Genomic DNA, 16,872 nt, shown 5'->3' with positions numbered 1-16,872 from the left:
TTGTTCTCTTGGTTTGTTGTACTTCATGTCAGATGGATTTCAGAATGATAGAGTCGCTCTCTGTGGTGGTGAAACTTGTAAGATCCGCTGTTGCAGGCATACATTTTTTCCTACCGCTCCATCTTTACCTTGTCAAGTGCACTATATAAAACGATTAAAATAAAAATAAATAAATAAAAAAAAACAAGCCTGAGTTCGTTCCCAAAAGGGCACATGCCCAATCGACTTGTATGGGAGGGGAGGTGAAGGAGCGGAGGGCCCCTAATCAGTGCCGTTCCTGTTATTGGTCATTTCATAGATTCACAAACTGTTAAATGCAGAATATTCCTACTAGTAAAATAATGTCCCGTTTTGGCGCCCTGTCCAGTGCAGCGCCCCTATGGTTTGCACACAGTGCATACCCACTTTTTGCACCACTGCATTCTGCAATTGTTACTTATTTGAATACATTAAATCAAGATTAAAAATTACATGCAGTTTTTCTAAAATTATAAATTCATATATTTCTAGTGGAAGGCGTGCTTTCAATATTTTTCTACTTTTTGCATTCTGATCACATTTAACATGCAGAAAAAACGTCAAATAAACACACTAAACCAGCTTTTATTGGCTGGTAACGGTCTAAACTGCAGTGACAGCTGCATTTCATACGGTTTAATTTATTTAGCAGAAGATGGTATAAAAGTCAAACTCCTCACATTATGTAATGTTTTAGTTTCCAGGCTGTAAAACACTGAATGTCCCTCTTATCGCCTGCGTTTGCTGCCGGCGGACAGCAGGTCTGGTCGGGTCGTCCCGGGTTTCCAGAACTCCCTCAGGGTGGGAACGTATGTGCCGTGTTTGGTCTTGTAGTAACGCTTCATGAACAGCTGGGGGAGGTAGAGCACAGGATACACGTTGACGTGTGAGGACTTTGTTCAAAGTTTGAAATCATGTGTTTGAACTGGCACATTGACAACTTGATAAAAAACAAAAACAAAAAAAAAACGCAGAGGAAGATTCGAAGATTTAAAATTTTCTTGAAGTATTTTGATTTTGAAAAAGTGTTCCTTCACATTTTTATTATTTCACAATGCAGTTTCCAGATGTTTGTGAAAACATCATCAGTATGCTTAATGGTGATCAGGTTTTAAATAAAGAACCATTTCATGGACAGATAAATCAGCACAAATGATTAATTACTAGAGTAGAACGATAAATGAAAGGAATGGAATGGATAAATAAACTTGGCTTGATGGACAGAGAGAGAGATTTGTGAAATTAACAGATGGATAAAATCAGATGAAAGTGGATGGAAAGATGCACAGACTGCTGGAAGAGTGAAAGAATAAATGGAAGAACATAGAGAGATATATACATGTTGCAGGTGCATTCAAAGACTGTCGGATAAATGGAAACAAACATGTGAAAAGATGAATTCAGGGATTGGTAGACAGAAAATTGTGAAAATAGACTGAACATCTCAAATTATCCCCTCAAAAATCCTCCTTTCAGTTACCAAGGAAACGTCTATCTGAGAAACCAGTTCCAGCGCACATGTATACCTGTCTCTGTGAGCTAAAAGACACACAAAAAAACCCTGTCTAGAATTATGAACTGAAATTTTGAGGTGGATGGTGGAAGAAAAACAAAATGTTTACATTTTGGCACCTTTATATGAAAACTTAAACTATTTTCACACATATTTCAATACGGAATTGAAAATACAAATATTTTCTATCCATTTCATTTTATTTCATCAGACAGTAGGAACTTTCTATGCATTCATTTTTATTATTCGGTGCATACGTACCCTCCCTTTGAAGTTCTTTGACGCCTCATCTTCAGAATCTGCTACGTAGTCGCCTCCTGACAGAGAAACGATTTCTACACACAAACATACAGAGCTGAACATAACATAGCGCAATGGATGGTCCAAACTTACTGGAACTAGTCAGTCATTTTTTCACCCATATAATGAAGTTGAATCACCTGCAGGAGTCCTCTGCTGGGAGGAAGAGCTGCTCCCACTGGATAAAACCGGCTGATTTCTGTCAAACAAACAAAGGTTTGGTCACAAAGTAAATCAAAATAAAACTGACCCAGTTTCATTTATTTTTTTTATTCGGATCAAAATAGCTCACTTAAACTCATCTAATTGATGTTATTTAACAGAAAGATGAGCTCAAAGAAACTAGTATGAAAAGCATTTTTATTTTCTTCAGATTAACTTAACTAGAATTTATACACTCTTAGCAAACGTTAAAATGTCCCGGACCGTAAACACCAGTGACTCCTCACAAATGTTTGGATGCAAAGTGTTCTTTAAGCAGAGCTGTACATCTCAAACAGAACCATGAACGTCATCCCACTGAACTGATACCAAATGTTTCTAATAATTAATAATGTTTCTTTTGAAATAAAGCTGAAACTGTCTGAGAAACGGCCCCAAAGCTACAGAGCTTTACTTGTGTCACAAAACAAATGTGCAGAAGTCAAAACCTTTTGAGATGGAGGTGTGAATAAATGCAACCAAACTAAAAGGAATTAAAACATTTTCCTTTACAATTGTTTATAGCTCAGAAACTAAGACTAACTGAATCGTTTTCTCCCAGTATAAACTTAAAGACGTTGTCGTCAGCTTGACCAGATAGTGCTGCTTAGTATGGCGCATTCAATGGACTTAAAAAAATACATAAATAAAAAAAATAAATGATTGCTTTTGGTTCCTAATCAATCAGTTTTGATCCTTTGTGTTTTTGTGTTGATTATTTATATGCTTCTCAGCGCTGGAGTAGAAAACATTTAAAATATTCCCATAATGCCAAAGTTGGCTTTAGATTTCACAGAGTATTTGAGTTACTTCTGTGTTTCTGGCATCTGGATTCATTCAAATTAATTCCAAAAAATATGGCGACCTTTCAAACTTTAATGGATTATTTAACACTAAATACTAACATTTTCTTTTGACCTTTGTTCTGCTTGTTGTACCTCAAAGAAAAAACAAGCAATTCTAGAAACTGCTATAGAAATTACTTTTTAACTTTTGAAATTTTATTGATCTCTTTTTCTGTAAGCTTCCAGATAACAGAGTATTGAATGAAGTTTGGAAACTAGCGTAGTTTTCCATCCTCTGTTTTCCTTTCTCCGTACTTAGCCAGATTTGGAAAACTGAAAAAGTAAAGTTTCAAATTTGCAGACGTTGGGACAGAGTAGGAACCCAATGGATCACTTGGTGCATCGCTATGTTAAAGTGTGATTTTCACATTCAAATGATAACAACATGGATCAATAACAGATTATCAACAGTGTTGAACAAAACCCAGGATAGAAGAAGTAATTTTACTCCTGGAGGCCGACTAGCAGCATGTTGTTTAAACCTTACTCTTTGTCATCCAGGCCAGGACTTTCGGGCGTTTGACAGACACTTGTTTGTTTCCACGTTGAGAACTTCTTCTGCTGCTGCTGCTCCTTGTAGAAGGACTTCCCTCCTCCAGACAAGCTAACGCTAGCAGAAGAAACTGAGAGTTTTTTGATAACTACTCTGGGATTGCTGTTCAGGCAGGAAGCAAACACAGAGCAAATGGACGGATCTTCAGGCAGGTGCAGCTTTTTGATGCCCAGCTTACTTATATGTCTATTTAGGAGTTCTCTATTGTAGCCGTTGTTTTGTAAAGTTTGCGATGTTTCTTTGCTTTTCTGGTTCCCGTTGATGCTTTTTTCTCCAGATATGACTTCCTCCTCAGGGTCACTTTCAGCTGAGTCTGGATGCTTGCGTTTCCTTCCTCTGCTTTCATTTAAGGAACCAGCAGGTCGGGGTTTCTGTTTGACTGAGGTGAATTTCGCGGTTGGATCCCGTTGATCACCTTTTGCGTCTTTCGAATTGGATTTCTCGCCACCTTGCGAGGCTTTTTCACTGGCTGGAACGTCGCCGATAGAAACGAGTCCGATTACGGGTGGGACCAACGGCGTGGTCGCTCCCAGCCTTGAGCAGTTTGTCCGCTCGGCGGCCGACTGATCCGATGGGATTTTTCCAGATGGAGGCAGAGAGAGAGAAGCCAGGATGGAGTCGCCCATGTTTGGAGGTAGAGACGCTGAGAACAGAAACAACATTTAGGAGTTAGAGTTTCTACGTATTTTGTCCAGTCAGAATTCCCCACATTTGAATAATAAGATCTCATGAGATTATAAACTATTACTGTGGATGGAAAAATAGATGGATGGTTAAAAAGACCAGTGATAAAACATCTGTCTTTTATTATCTTCTTTACACAAATATTCAAATCCTACACAGAACAAATGTTATACATTTCCAGGCTGTGGGAACACAGTTTGACATCGAATTCATGTCAATTTACAGAAATCAGTTCAGATTTAAGAGTTCACCTATAAAGCTTTATACAATATTAAGCTGACCTTGCAGTGTAGAGCAATAATCATTTCTGAACAGTGACATTAATGTAAAGCTTGTCTTTATTTTGTAAAGACAAGTCTACAAACCAGTTACAAACAAGTTTGTGCGTTTCACTGGTTACAAAAACGACTCTCCAGCAGAGAGTTGGAAAAACAAAATAGCCAAAATATCGAAATAACCATTTTACCATTGTTCTGTGTTTTTATTGAATGGGACATTCAATTGTCCTAGTTCTAAAAAAAACTAAATTCATAAGACTTTTTTTTTCTTTTGCATTAAGCCCCGCAGTGAATGACAACTGCATATCTTCACACTTCGAAAGTGTGAAGATATCCATTTCACAATACAAGAACCAATTCGGTTAATTTGTTTGGAAAAATAAAATGCTCTCTCCTCCATTCTAATCCAGTTGGGCAAAACAATAAACCCAAATGTTCCTGATCCTACCTGCCGACTCCAGGTGACCCAGACAAGCCTGATGTTGAAGTAAGATCTTGAGAAGCTGTGGCTGAGTTGCTGCTTGTGCACACTCCTCCAGGACAGGAGGGGCGTCACACAGCCATGACACCGTCTGTAATCACATCGTTTTACTGACATTTTTACTCTACAACAACACAAGGTAACACCACAGGTCACGTGTGTGTCGATGCCTACCTGGGCTAGGTTGGGAACCGGGAGCAACTGGTCTAGTCGAATCAGAAATTCCCACAACAGCTTCTCCAGCTCCTGGTCAAACTTTGGGCCATAATCAGTGGGAAACTGTTCCTGTTAGGGGAAAACAACGATAATCACCTGCTCACTGTTTCAGGGGTTTAGACTCAGTGGATGGATACTCACTTTAAAGAAGTGTTCTCTCTCTGCTTCATTTGTTAGCAGCGTTTGAACAAAAAAATGGAAACTTTCCACCGTTTTCTGAATTTTCACATCCTTCTTCTGGAAGACAAAGGAACGCAAAGTGCATGTTTTACATATAATACAACCCATTGAAGTAGAAACAACTACAAAACCTGAAAAACTAGAAGGGTGGACTTTAAAACTATTGTTTGTTTTTTTACAGAGACTTAAATTAGAATTCTCTACAAGCAAACAAAAAAAAGTTCAAAGACAAGTGTTGAAGTATAAAATGAGCAAAAATATGCTTGCATTGTCTAAAAATGACTGACTTTCATCATTAACATAAAAAATGTTTATTAGAGGTACTAAGTCTGAATATGTGTATTCCTGAATGAGTGGCCAAAGTACATTCTGCCTTTAAGCTGCTTTTTTATAGGCAGGATAGGCTGGCCTCGTTTTACTTCCCTTGTCTACAAAAACAGTTCAACTTATCTGCTTCTATAACTGCACAACTCAATCCACTCAATTCAATAAACAATGCCCATTTCTAGTCAAATAAGCAATCCAAGCTTTCCAGGATTACACTTGGTTGTAGCTAACCTTTGTTTCAATCATAAGTGAAATTGAACCCTTAGCAGAAAATAAAAATAAAAAAAAAATTTGGTGTAAATTTGAACTCCATCTCCATTTTACCACAGCTGATCCAGATGAAAGAGGAGCAGGAACACGAATCCTCTCCAGATGTGGTGCAATCACGTCAACGTCTGGCTGTCTGAGACACAACTCTAATATTAACTGAAAAGAAAAAAAGGAAAACGGATTAGTAAGAAATGTACTAAACTGAAGAATTATAATTACCACTTATCCTTCAGTAAATAGCCACCCGTGCTCTCAGGCCCAGCACCAGCTTGCCCTGGTGTCGCAGGGTAAGCAGGCCAGGAACGGTCTCGCAGGCCGAAGACACAAACTCCTCCACAACGCCGTACTGCATCACATCCCTCTGCTTCAGCACCTTCCAGAGCGCCGCCGACACCAGGCGGACGGGAGGGGCCAACAGCTGGAGAGCAGCAAAGGGAAGGCTGGCATCTGTAGGGGAAACAAGAGTTAAATACAAATTATTGAACTAAAGCAGGTTGTCTAAAGCCTGACAGCAACTGTAGAATTATACAGTTGCTGTATAATTCTACAGCAACTGTAGAATTATAGTTGCTGTAGTTGCCTACATTAAAAGGTACTACTTTTAATGTAGTACCTACATTAAAAGTTAGGTACTTTTAATGTAGTACCTACATTAAAAGTTAGGTACTTTTAATGTACAGTACCTAACAAATTCAACCCTACTTGCACTTTTTTTAAAATGTGCTTTATCGGAATTTCATGCAACAAATTAGTGCAAAATTGATAAGCACATAAAAAAAAACCTTGCACATTTTTTTAATTATAATAGTAAAAAAAATCTAACTCAGAAATATTTTTCTCCAAACAAAAACTTAAACGTTGTTCTAACTCATGTCATCCACGTATCTTCAAAGAGTCGTTGTGGATGGTGACGATGTGAGAAGGAAGGATTTCTGGTAGCAGTCAGCCTCGCAACGAATCTGAAAAGGCCTCTGACTGAAGATTGTTGCTGTATTACACTGTCATGACATGATAACGGCTCAACTTCCAGGCTGGAGAGGCGATATTTCACAGCAACATGTTGGGAAGGACTGCTCAGCCACAACATTTGCTTTTGCCTCTCCTCTTTAAACCTCTGCCTCTTAAAAGTGTGCCATTCATTTGTACCCGACTCTGTCGAGCCAGGTTTCTATTGAGACTGAAGAAATGCACACACAAACCTCTCTTCTCCTACACTTGAAATTGGTCAACCTGTTAATGAGCCAGTGATTTGATTCAGGTGTGAAGAAGTGTCTAGTAAAATTCAAGCACCTATATGCCATCTGCCTTAAACGTCCCCATAACTTAATCTCTGTCATGTCTGCTGTTCTGCATGGTTTCCATGACACTTTCGTCACTGATATCTTCCAACAAACTTCTGAGGTTTTTGCAAAACAATTATTTGCAGTAGAGTGTATTACAGCCAGTCAGTACTATCGAAACATTAACTTTGACAAACTTCAACAGTGCTTATCAACGTTAGTGAGTGATAAACATTTAACAAGTCTAAATGTTCAGTTTTCCACTTACCATTTTCTTTCGGCTTTCTTGTAGCCATTCCAGAGAATCTGTTTAGCTAATATATATATATATATATTTATATAGATATCTGACGTTAATAAAAGTTAGCTTAGCAGTGTCAAATTACTGCAGAAAACTGACGCAGAGCTTATAACGAAGGTTAGCGAAATCAGTCAGCAAACACAACTGAGCTAACTTTAGCCGTCTCATGTGGATTTAAAGTACCTATCATGAAACAACAACCGCGCTATTTGTTGTTAATCAGTTACGAGCCAAACTGAACAAGTTTCTGTCAAAAGTTCCGCTTGTCTGCCTCCCGCCTTCACGTAGTTGTCAGTATCAGTTTGAATAACCTCATCGAATGTGCCGACCGGGCGGTGCTTCCTGGGTCTCTATGCGAAACATGGGCTAAATTTCAAACTCCGCTCGGGTGGGAACTAATATTTAGTAAATGAGTACACCTAAAATAACTTTCAGGATATGACGTAGTAACTTCCACCGCCAGACCAGCTTGATAACTCACACTGGCCCACAGACATAACGGGTTTACCGGTTGGTGGCTGTATGTTCACCTAACTTTTTTTTTTGCTACCACCAATAAATTTCAAGAAAAAAAAAAAGAAGAAGACATAATGGATCTATTCTTTATTATTATTCACTAACCTGTAGATGTTTGCTGTGTTTGGAAGGGAGCGGTAAAAGAAGGAATAAATAAAAGTATTAAGAGGCAATTCAACTAGATCATTATGAATAATTGTGCATACATTAACAGGAAATAAAAGAGCAAATGTGTTGAGATTTAGATGTTTTTTATCACAGTTTTCTACCTTGGTGCTGATTGACGTTTTCGTCAGGTGTTTCTAAGGCTGTGCTCAACGTGAATAATAAACATTTCATAAGTAGGCTAGAAGCAATGCAGAAAGCTCTAATAAAAATGAAAACATTAAAATATATTAAATCCAGGATTACTCCCTGTCTCACTTTTGCTTGCCGAACATGTTTTGACAGTTTTGAATGAATATATTTTGAAAACACCTAAAATATGCAGAAGAACAAGCAACCCAAAAGCCAAATTGCAAAATTCTTGGACACCAACATAAGTCTCTCTTTTACACTTAAAATCTCTATAATGCTGTGCTGATTTCTTGAGGTAGCTAACAGTGCATAAGTGATTTGCCTAAGTCAAAATATCATCTTCTGTCACATTACAGAATATATGTAGGTGTAAGCAAAAGCAGGCTTTTATCAGATTACTCTGAAATATGACGTGTTAACAAATACAAATTACATGGCAGGTGTATTTGATGAAAAACAAACTAAAATCGAAGTCTGTTTGTCCACGTTAAAGAGGTTCTCCCATGAAATGTTTATTGAAATAAAAAAAACTGTAAGAGTTGATTAGCTTTACCCTCCCACATCAGTTATCAGAGGTATTATAATCTGCTTGACCTCGTCACAGCCAGCATGAACTTTGCCCTTCTCTGTTCTGCTTTTGCATTATCGACAGGTTTGAGGCAAAGTCCAGCCGAAGGGTCACACAGAGACATTTTGTCACACCAAAACAACTGACAAGTAAGACGAGAGAGGAGGAAAGTGAGGAGAATGGATACAACGTCGTCATTCTTCAAGTAAGTTAAAACTCTGCTTTAACTTATTTCTCATTGGTTGATGCCCTATAAGGGTTACGATTAAGGTATTAGTCTGATTTACTGGGAAATCAGAGTCAGACATTATGTGTGATTAAAAGAAGATCTTTGCTTTTTTTTATTATATAAAGTCAAAATGTCAGAACCTTGGGTAAAAAAAAAACCCCAACTAAAACATTAACATGATTTCTTTGCTTTCCTCTCTGATTTATTGTCAGGTCTGTGACAAAGCGGGTCTGGTCCCCGCCTCAGAGACCTTTCAGAATCTGTTGTAACAGAAGGGAGACCAAGAAAGGGATCACTGCAGGAACCCTGGAGGAGCTGAAACAGAGGGTGAGAACAACATCAGTGGCCTAATAGTAGCATAAATTATTATGTAATCAAGAGTTAAAGAAAGGCTTTAGATTTAAATGAACCTAAAATGAATTATTTGTTGCATCTATGACATACAGTGTTGTGAAAAGGTTAGGACATATGCTCTTACAATACATTTATGCTCTACGTTTAAACTAGAGTAACACACTGAACACACGACTTCTACTCACTCTGAGCAGCAGCTGTGAGCCAGTTCTTAAAATATTTCAGTGGATTTGAATGTAGTTTCCCTGCCTGGCTTAAACACAACAATTGTGCGTCCCGGTTGGTATTCACAGTTTATATTTTGAGGGCTTTGGGTGACGCCTAAGCTGAGGTTCTTCCTAACCGAGAGTAATAATTCCGTCTGTCAGGTGTGCCAGGCTTTGTTGCTGACCATTTCTGCAGCATCTGTGTACCTGGTTTGTGAGGAGGACGGTACAGAAGTGGACTCTGATGAGTTCCTCATGACCTTACCGGACAACACCATGCTCATGGCCCTAGAGCCAGGACAGACATGGAAACCACAAGCAGTAAGCCCTACGCCATTCTAGAGGCTCCTAGTATCTCTTTATATGCTAGATTTTTTTTTTTTTTCCTCCATCGGCAACATTACTCTGGGTTCGATCCATCGTTTCTGTCTCCACAGGGCACAGTTGTGCTAAAAAACCACGACAAGCCTCGCACCGGCAGAGACATAGCACGAGTCACCTTTGACCTTTACAAGATAAGCCCCATGGATGTGTTTGGCTCGCTGAGTGTGAAGGCCACATTCCAAGGCCTGTACTCTGTGAGCGCCGACTTTCAGTGTCTGGGGCCCAAGAAGGTCCTCAGGTAAGTGGGTCACGGATGCTATGAAGTGGCACCTCCTCACCTGTAAGTCTTTCCAAACCCAAAAAAGGGTGCTGGGATAATTTATTTAAAGAAAATTACAGTCGAATTGTTTATTTTTTCCAAACTCATAAAATACATTTCTTGGTCTTGGTAATACTTTTTTTGTTGTTTTTAGCTCATAAAACAGTACTCAGTATCTCTCAAGAGGTTACAAAGATCAATCCAAAGGTTGTGACCGACAGGCTAGAAATAATGTTTGTATTTTTTTTTAACCACATTAGCCGATTAAACCCGGATGTTGAACCATTAAGAGTAATTATGACATTTTCCATAAGAGAAATAGATTTTTCACCTTTTCTGTTTAACAAAAAAACTTATTGTTGTGTTTCTAACATATTAAATGCTAGAAAAATGGATGGATTTATTTATGTATTTTGATACACAACACTTTTCTGAGAATTATCAGTTTCAAAATTGAGCTTGTTGTCTACGTTTAAGGACGTTCAAATTAGATTTTTGTTGACGCCATAAAAGGTACATCTGGGGTCAGAATTTCTCAAGCTTGTACAAATCTTTCATGTACTTTGTGAGCAGTCTTAAAGCTGATATGTGTATAACGCTGATTGTGTTTTCAGAGAAGCGCTGCGTCTCGCCTCCACCCTCCTTCAGGCCGCTGGGCACCTGCTTATCACCTCTGCGTCCATGATCCGCCGCGTCATCGAAGGCACTGAGCTCTGGCAACCGCAGAGGGCCGAGTACGCAGCCACCTGGCATTAAAACCCTGACCCGAAATGAAACTGTTTTGACTTTACTCCTACAATTAGACATTTAACTGGGTAACAGTACTCAAAATATAATATGACTTCCTCCTGAAGGCAATCAGAAACAATGCACAATATCAACGGATGCATAATTTAGTATTTTTAAGTGAGTATTCATTCTTTTAGAATATCTTGAAGGTATTTTTTCTGATTGCTTTCCATGTCACTATAAGAAACGTGGTCTTATCACAATCAGACATGTGACCAAGCAGCGACCCAAAAAAACTTATCAAGAACTTCGAGTTTGATCTCAGGGATCTTTTGAGGCCTGAATGTTGATTACATAATTTACAGTGATTTGTGGCATGACAGTATTTCTTAAGCCTAAAAGTGGAAAAACAGGTTGGAGGGAACAAAAGCGACAGTTAGAGCAGCACTATGTAGCTTAGTAAGAAAATAAATGCTTTTATTCTTGATATTTTTGGAAATTATTTTGTGTAATATATATTTTTGTAATATTCCTGAAATTTCCTTTTTTTGTTGATTTTCCTTGTAAATGTTTGTTATATATGACCAAAAGTGCCACAATTCCAGCAATTTGTCAAATAAATATTTTTACAAATGTGATGCTTGAAGTCAGTTTACTAAATTAAAAATGTTAACATTCACATAAATGAATCGAAAATATGCGCAGCAGTTATGTGCAAGTAACTGATTAAATCTTTAATTCACTTTAGTCAAAATGTTATTTCAGTAAACCAAGAGGGCATGTTTACGTTTGGAAGGAGATCTTTAATTTAATGTATGTAGACTTAAAATCTTATCGAAACCCCTAAATAGTTTTTCACTCTGTTCTTATTCAGTCATTTAGATAATATGAACGTTTTTTTTTTATTTATTCTAACTGACCTAAAATAGGAAAAATGTAGTTGGATTTACACCGGAGATTAAGAAACATGAAGGTTATGTGTCTTTTAATGAAATATACATAAATTTCTGCTACACTTGCAACACTGCCGTGATCAGAAGGGAATGTATAAATAATTTTGAGTTGGGGAAAAAAAAAATATCACCATTTAGGGGGTTTTATTCAAAGCGACTTTTACTTGAATTCTAATAAAGTATAATAGTTTAAGTATAATAAAAAAAACAAAAACATTTGTACAGCTCAAACAAGCTCACTAACAAAGTTGCACTTCAGCTGCAATTTTTCAACACGAACAAACTTGGCCACAAAAACTGAAAGTATAAGAACAAAACAAAGATTTAAGGAACCCGATGAAAATCTTTTTCTCAAGTCGTTTAATACAAACCCAACGGGAGAAACTGTTCATGCGTCAGAAGGGGCTTTTTAGCACTTTACTTCGCAGCCTGGATTATTCCAGGCTGCGCTGTCATTCAGTTTTTCTCAGCAGTCCTTTTAGCAGGATGTTCTTGTATTGCCGGTACCTGATGTTGGCCAGTATCTCCTTGTACTGCTCCTCCGTCATCCAGCGAGGTTTTGATTTCTTTATCGAGTAACGCCGGTCACCGAACCACTGCACCAGATGGTGGCGCTGTATGCCGACCAGCCTGGTCAGCATGCTGTACTGCTCGGGGTCGGGGTACTGGAACTCCAGGAAGGCCCTCCTTAGCATCAGCAGCTGAGACTGCGTCTTCAGTCTGCTCCGGGGACGCAGCACTGCTCCTTCTGTCAAAAGAACTTCCTCCTGACTGGTCCCAGCAGTTGGACTCCTCGCAGTAAGAAAGTTGTTTTCAGCCTTAACAAGCTCCTTTAGTTCGTCCACTTTGGTAACATCGTTTTCCTTTGCCCGTTCAGAAGACAGAGCTTCTTCTAGACAAGCCAGTGCGTCAGCTTTCTCCTCCAAGCAGCTCTTCAGCAAAGTCATCCTTCTGCCCTGCAAGTCTGCCTGGCTCTCTGTTATGGGAATGGCGGTAGAGGTTTGGGTTTGAGGCTCGAGAACGACGGATGAAAAGTCAACGAATGGGATTTCAGCCTCGACAAGAAGATTCTCGTAGTCGTTTTTAGCTGGGCTGGAGATCAGTTTTGTGTGTGCTCTTCTTTTTTTCTTGGGGACATATGATGGATCAGATGGATCCATTTTCACTTCTGGTGTTTGTGCTAGGTCGGTGATCCACTTGATGTCTCGTTTCTTTCTTTTCTTTCTCCTGTTCGACATGACCCCAATTGTTCTCCGCTTATCTGAAGTGGCGGCTTCGTCCTCAATCACTCTTCTATCCGTTTCTTTTTCCATTGGTCTCTCCTGCTCCGTATTCCAATTCGCCTCTCCTTCCATCAAAGACATCTTCTTGCTCTTTACTTGGTCGTTCTTGACCCTGTCTTGGAACTCCTCATCTCCTTCCTTGTCTTTGCGATTGGAATTCAACTTGTTCCAGATCTCCCTGATGTCTTTGTAGTCCCAGCTAATGCCGTAACGGAGCCTCTGCGCTATAAACCAAACCTTCACCTGGTCTGGATGCAGGGAGCAGCACTGGGCTAGAGCATTAGTCTGTTTGCGTGTCAGATAGGGGGACCTGCTAAAGGCATTTTCGAGTTCCGCCACTTTATCCGTCTGCACGTTAACCTCATTTGCATGAACCCACAACACCCTTTTATCCTCAGAGAGCAGGGGGAGACATATGCGGGCGCTCCACTGAGGCACTGTGATACCCAACGCCGATTGGCTGCCTTCCAGAGAACTGGGGGTCTGTATGGGTTTGATGTTCGTTCTGTCAGCGAGTTGCCTCATCGTAGTCAACTGCTGTGCAAAGTAGACGAACAGAGAGGTCAGAAACATAAAGCATGGGAACTAATTTAAGTTTACTATTTTCTGAATCAGAGGCAAAATCAATCTGACTCTAGTTGTCTGAACTTCTCAAATTATTTATGAGACAGACTAAGCTTTGCACAGTTCACAGTCTAGTAATGACCTTTAGCCATGGAGATTGCTAATTTTAAGAGAAAATTACAATGTGAAAGATTTATGTTTAAGTATCTTTTTGAATGCTTTTACTCACTTTTGTATTCTTTGACACTCATCTGCACTACAATTCAAAATAAAAGAATAAATTTATAGATATATTTTTACTTTGAGTTCTGAAAAGCTAAGCAGTTGAAAGTTAAGAAACTCAAGTGATCCAGACATGTTATTTATAACTTATAGTATGTTTGACTATAGAAGGATGAATGGATGAATTGAGTTATTTATGGATGGCTGGAACATAAATTAATAAGCAGATGGATGGACAGTTAGGTGATCAATGGATAAATATATGTGTAAGTGGACGGTTTGATAGGTTTACGGGTGAACAGACAGATCGATGAAGCACGGATTACAATTACAAATAGATGGATGAAACTTTTAGCGACTGAATGTTTCCATACACATAGAAGCCGGAAAAATGTCAAAATCAGATTTGAGACTCCCAGACTATAAGGCAACCTGTATATTGATATGGAGACGTATATCTGAGGACGAAAAGCAGAAGGGTTTAATATCTACCCACCAAAATACGTTGGGATTATAAGTACAATGGCGAAGAAAGAGAGAAGAAATGGAATAGTAGTTTGCTTCAATAATTAATTTTGTTGGTTTTGATCGCTGTGTTTATCCTAAAAACAAAGCTAATTGAACCAACGTCATGTTAATTATTTATAACTACTTACAATATAGCATATACCAGCTAATTGCTTATATAGCTTGCGCGCGGGCGTACTTCAAGTATCATTTTAGCTAGCCGAAGCCTCATTAGCTTTAGCCAGTAACGGCTGTCCGGCTAAGATTTGAGCCTCCCAGCATTATCTGCTCACCTTTATAGAGCCACCCGTGAGTACACAAAAGTTGATCTTACCTATTTGTTTTAGGCTGGATTTTCTACTTCCTTCAGTCGGGTCAAACCAAAGTGGGGAAATATGTCCTTTAGCTCCCGCTAATCTTTTAAACCACCTTACATGATCAACAGCAACTAGGCTGTCTAGTCACCAGACGCAAAATCAAGTGAGCTAGTGCTGCTCACATTGCAATTTTCCGCTTAAAAAAATATTTTTTTTAAATCAAGGGAGGTAAAATTCCTATGGTCAGTACTCTGCAATATCAAACAGTTAATGTCACAATTTCATTATAAGTACTGACTTTAACCCATCTTTAACACTGTAGAAGTTGGTCTTCTAAAAATTAAGTTTAAATTAATTAAACTCTTCAATCTACAGGCTAGGGAGTGGAAAAACACTAAAACCCCTCGTGGTTTTTCCCCCATTTTGTCACTTTATGATGTACTTTTTACTTTATTTTATGTTACAGTTCAGATGGATACAACATCAAACATTTCGCAAATGAAAAGATACTCTGATATCAAAAAATAAAATAAAATACAACTACTTCCTTCTGAGGTTACATACTTAAGCGCTACAACCACGTCTTGCATGGAAGAGTGGTAAGAGAAAAGTCATTGTTGAAAGAAAGCCATGAGAAGTCCTCTCTGCAGTTTGTGACAAGCTGGGCCACAGAAACCTGTAGGAAGAAGGTGTTCTGGTTACATTTCACAACATGCAATAGTTTGTGTTGGAGTCTTATATAAAATCCCAATCAGACACAATGAGGCTTGTTGTGTCTCATGTGTAAAAAATATGAAGAGGTATAATAGTTTTTGCAAGACACTGTATTAGACCTCCAGAATGTTAATATTATATTCTTCTATTTTTTTCGGTAAAAAATAAAACATAGCTATACAGTGCTTTAATTTTAACTAAATTTACAGTATTTTGTTGACTATTCCACATCGATAAGAACTGTAAATAATTTTCTCATTCAATGACATTGTTGTTTTGTACTGTTGTAAAGCAATAAAGTTTTTTTTGTTTTTTTTTATCAGTGTTTTTTTTTTTAATCAGTTTACTTCCTGGATTATTAACCAGAAAGTAAAAGAGCTGATTACTTAACTTAGAGGAGTTAGACACATTAACCTATTTGAGGACACTAGCTACGGGATCTTGAAAATCAAGAGAAGAGAAAAACGCAAGAACAACTCCTAAAGGATTACTTTATTTGACTCTGAATAACACTGCAACAAACTAAACAGGACTTCCTGTATTTGAGAACAGGACTGACGGCTAGACATTTTTCCAACCACCAGTTTGGGCGGGTTACAGAGCACCAAAAAAAAGACAACTTCAAAGTACTCTCAGCACTTTCAAGAACTGAGACACACTTTGATTCAGGAACACTTCCTTCAGGTCTCTAAAATGAATCGAGGACACAAACGCAAAAGTAGCTCTTCTGAGGATCGTCCTGCATTTGAGAACATGTCTGACGACACTCAGAGGGACTCGTCCAGCATTCTGTGCGACATGTGTACAGGGGAGGACAGGAAAGCAGCACGGAAGACCTGCATGAAATGTGAGATCTCCATGTGTGTCCAGCACCTGCAGGCTCACCTCACCACACCTGTGTTACTGCAGACTCATCCTCTGACTGAGCCCATGACTATAGATGGAAACACCAAATGTCCCCAGCATGGGAAGCTCCTGGAGTACTACTGCCTGGATGATAAGACCTGTGTGTGCGTTTCCTGTGCCATTGAAGACCAGCACCGCCTTCACAACATGAAGACCTTCTCCACGGCCCACAAAGAGCTCTTGGAGAAGCTGAAAGGTGAGCAGAAGGACTTAAAGGTGAAAACTGAGGATGACAACATGAGTCTGGAGAAGTGGGAGAAGAGTGAAAGAGAGAAGCTGGCTCGCAGCAGCGTGCGTCTCATTGAGGCTGTGACTAATCTACGGGACATTTCTCTGACCAGTGTCCAAAGTTCAGTCTCTGCTCGAATGGTGTCCATCACAACCAGCAGGAGCAGCATGCAGGCAGCCCAGAATGAG

At 38.9% G+C, this 16,872-nt stretch overlaps 3 protein-coding genes across 4 annotated transcripts; 1 reads left to right on the top strand and 2 right to left on the bottom strand.

Annotated features, from left to right (window-relative positions):
• Window positions 1-643: 643 nt before the first annotated feature.
• Window positions 644-7,814, bottom strand: tinf2 (TERF1 (TRF1)-interacting nuclear factor 2). The gene is made up of 10 exons (XM_044097227.1): window positions 7,415-7,814; window positions 6,111-6,313; window positions 5,921-6,022; window positions 5,231-5,326; window positions 5,048-5,158; window positions 4,841-4,964; window positions 3,365-4,073; window positions 1,972-2,030; window positions 1,793-1,866; window positions 644-869 (listed from the first exon to the last, which is right to left on the bottom strand). Exons 1-10 carry the CDS (start codon window positions 7,440-7,442, stop codon window positions 747-749), a joined length of 1,629 nt encoding a protein of 542 aa, XP_043953162.1. The 5' UTR covers window positions 7,443-7,814; the 3' UTR covers window positions 644-746.
• A 1,092-nt stretch (window positions 7,815-8,906) lies between these two features.
• cideb (cell death inducing DFFA like effector b) lies at window positions 8,907-11,627 on the top strand. Its single transcript, XM_044097233.1, has 5 exons — window positions 8,907-9,033; window positions 9,270-9,384; window positions 9,780-9,938; window positions 10,055-10,239; window positions 10,875-11,627. The coding sequence occupies exons 1-5, from the start codon at window positions 9,008-9,010 to the stop codon at window positions 11,014-11,016; spliced, it is 627 nt and encodes a 208-aa protein (XP_043953168.1). The 5' UTR covers window positions 8,907-9,007; the 3' UTR covers window positions 11,017-11,627.
• Window positions 11,628-12,265: 638 nt separating this feature from the next.
• Window positions 12,266-15,257, bottom strand: homezb (homeobox and leucine zipper encoding b). Of its 2 annotated transcripts, none has more exons than XM_044097228.1 (2): window positions 14,853-15,257; window positions 12,266-13,762 (listed from the first exon to the last, which is right to left on the bottom strand). In XM_044097228.1, the coding sequence occupies exon 2, from the start codon at window positions 13,748-13,750 to the stop codon at window positions 12,395-12,397; it is 1,356 nt and encodes a 451-aa protein (XP_043953163.1). In that variant the 5' UTR covers window positions 13,751-13,762; window positions 14,853-15,257; the 3' UTR covers window positions 12,266-12,394. The 2 variants fall into 2 exon arrangements, with proteins under 2 accessions (XP_043953163.1, XP_043953164.1); XM_044097229.1 differs by having other exon boundaries at window positions 12,266-13,759; window positions 14,853-15,062.
• Window positions 15,258-16,872: the final 1,615 nt, after the last annotated feature.

The sequence above is a fragment of the Gambusia affinis genome, linkage group LG18 (assembly GCF_019740435.1).
Source record: "Gambusia affinis linkage group LG18, SWU_Gaff_1.0, whole genome shotgun sequence".
Lineage (NCBI taxonomy): Eukaryota > Metazoa > Chordata > Actinopteri > Cyprinodontiformes > Poeciliidae > Gambusia > Gambusia affinis.
This window is presented reverse-complemented; position numbering and strand designations above follow the sequence as displayed.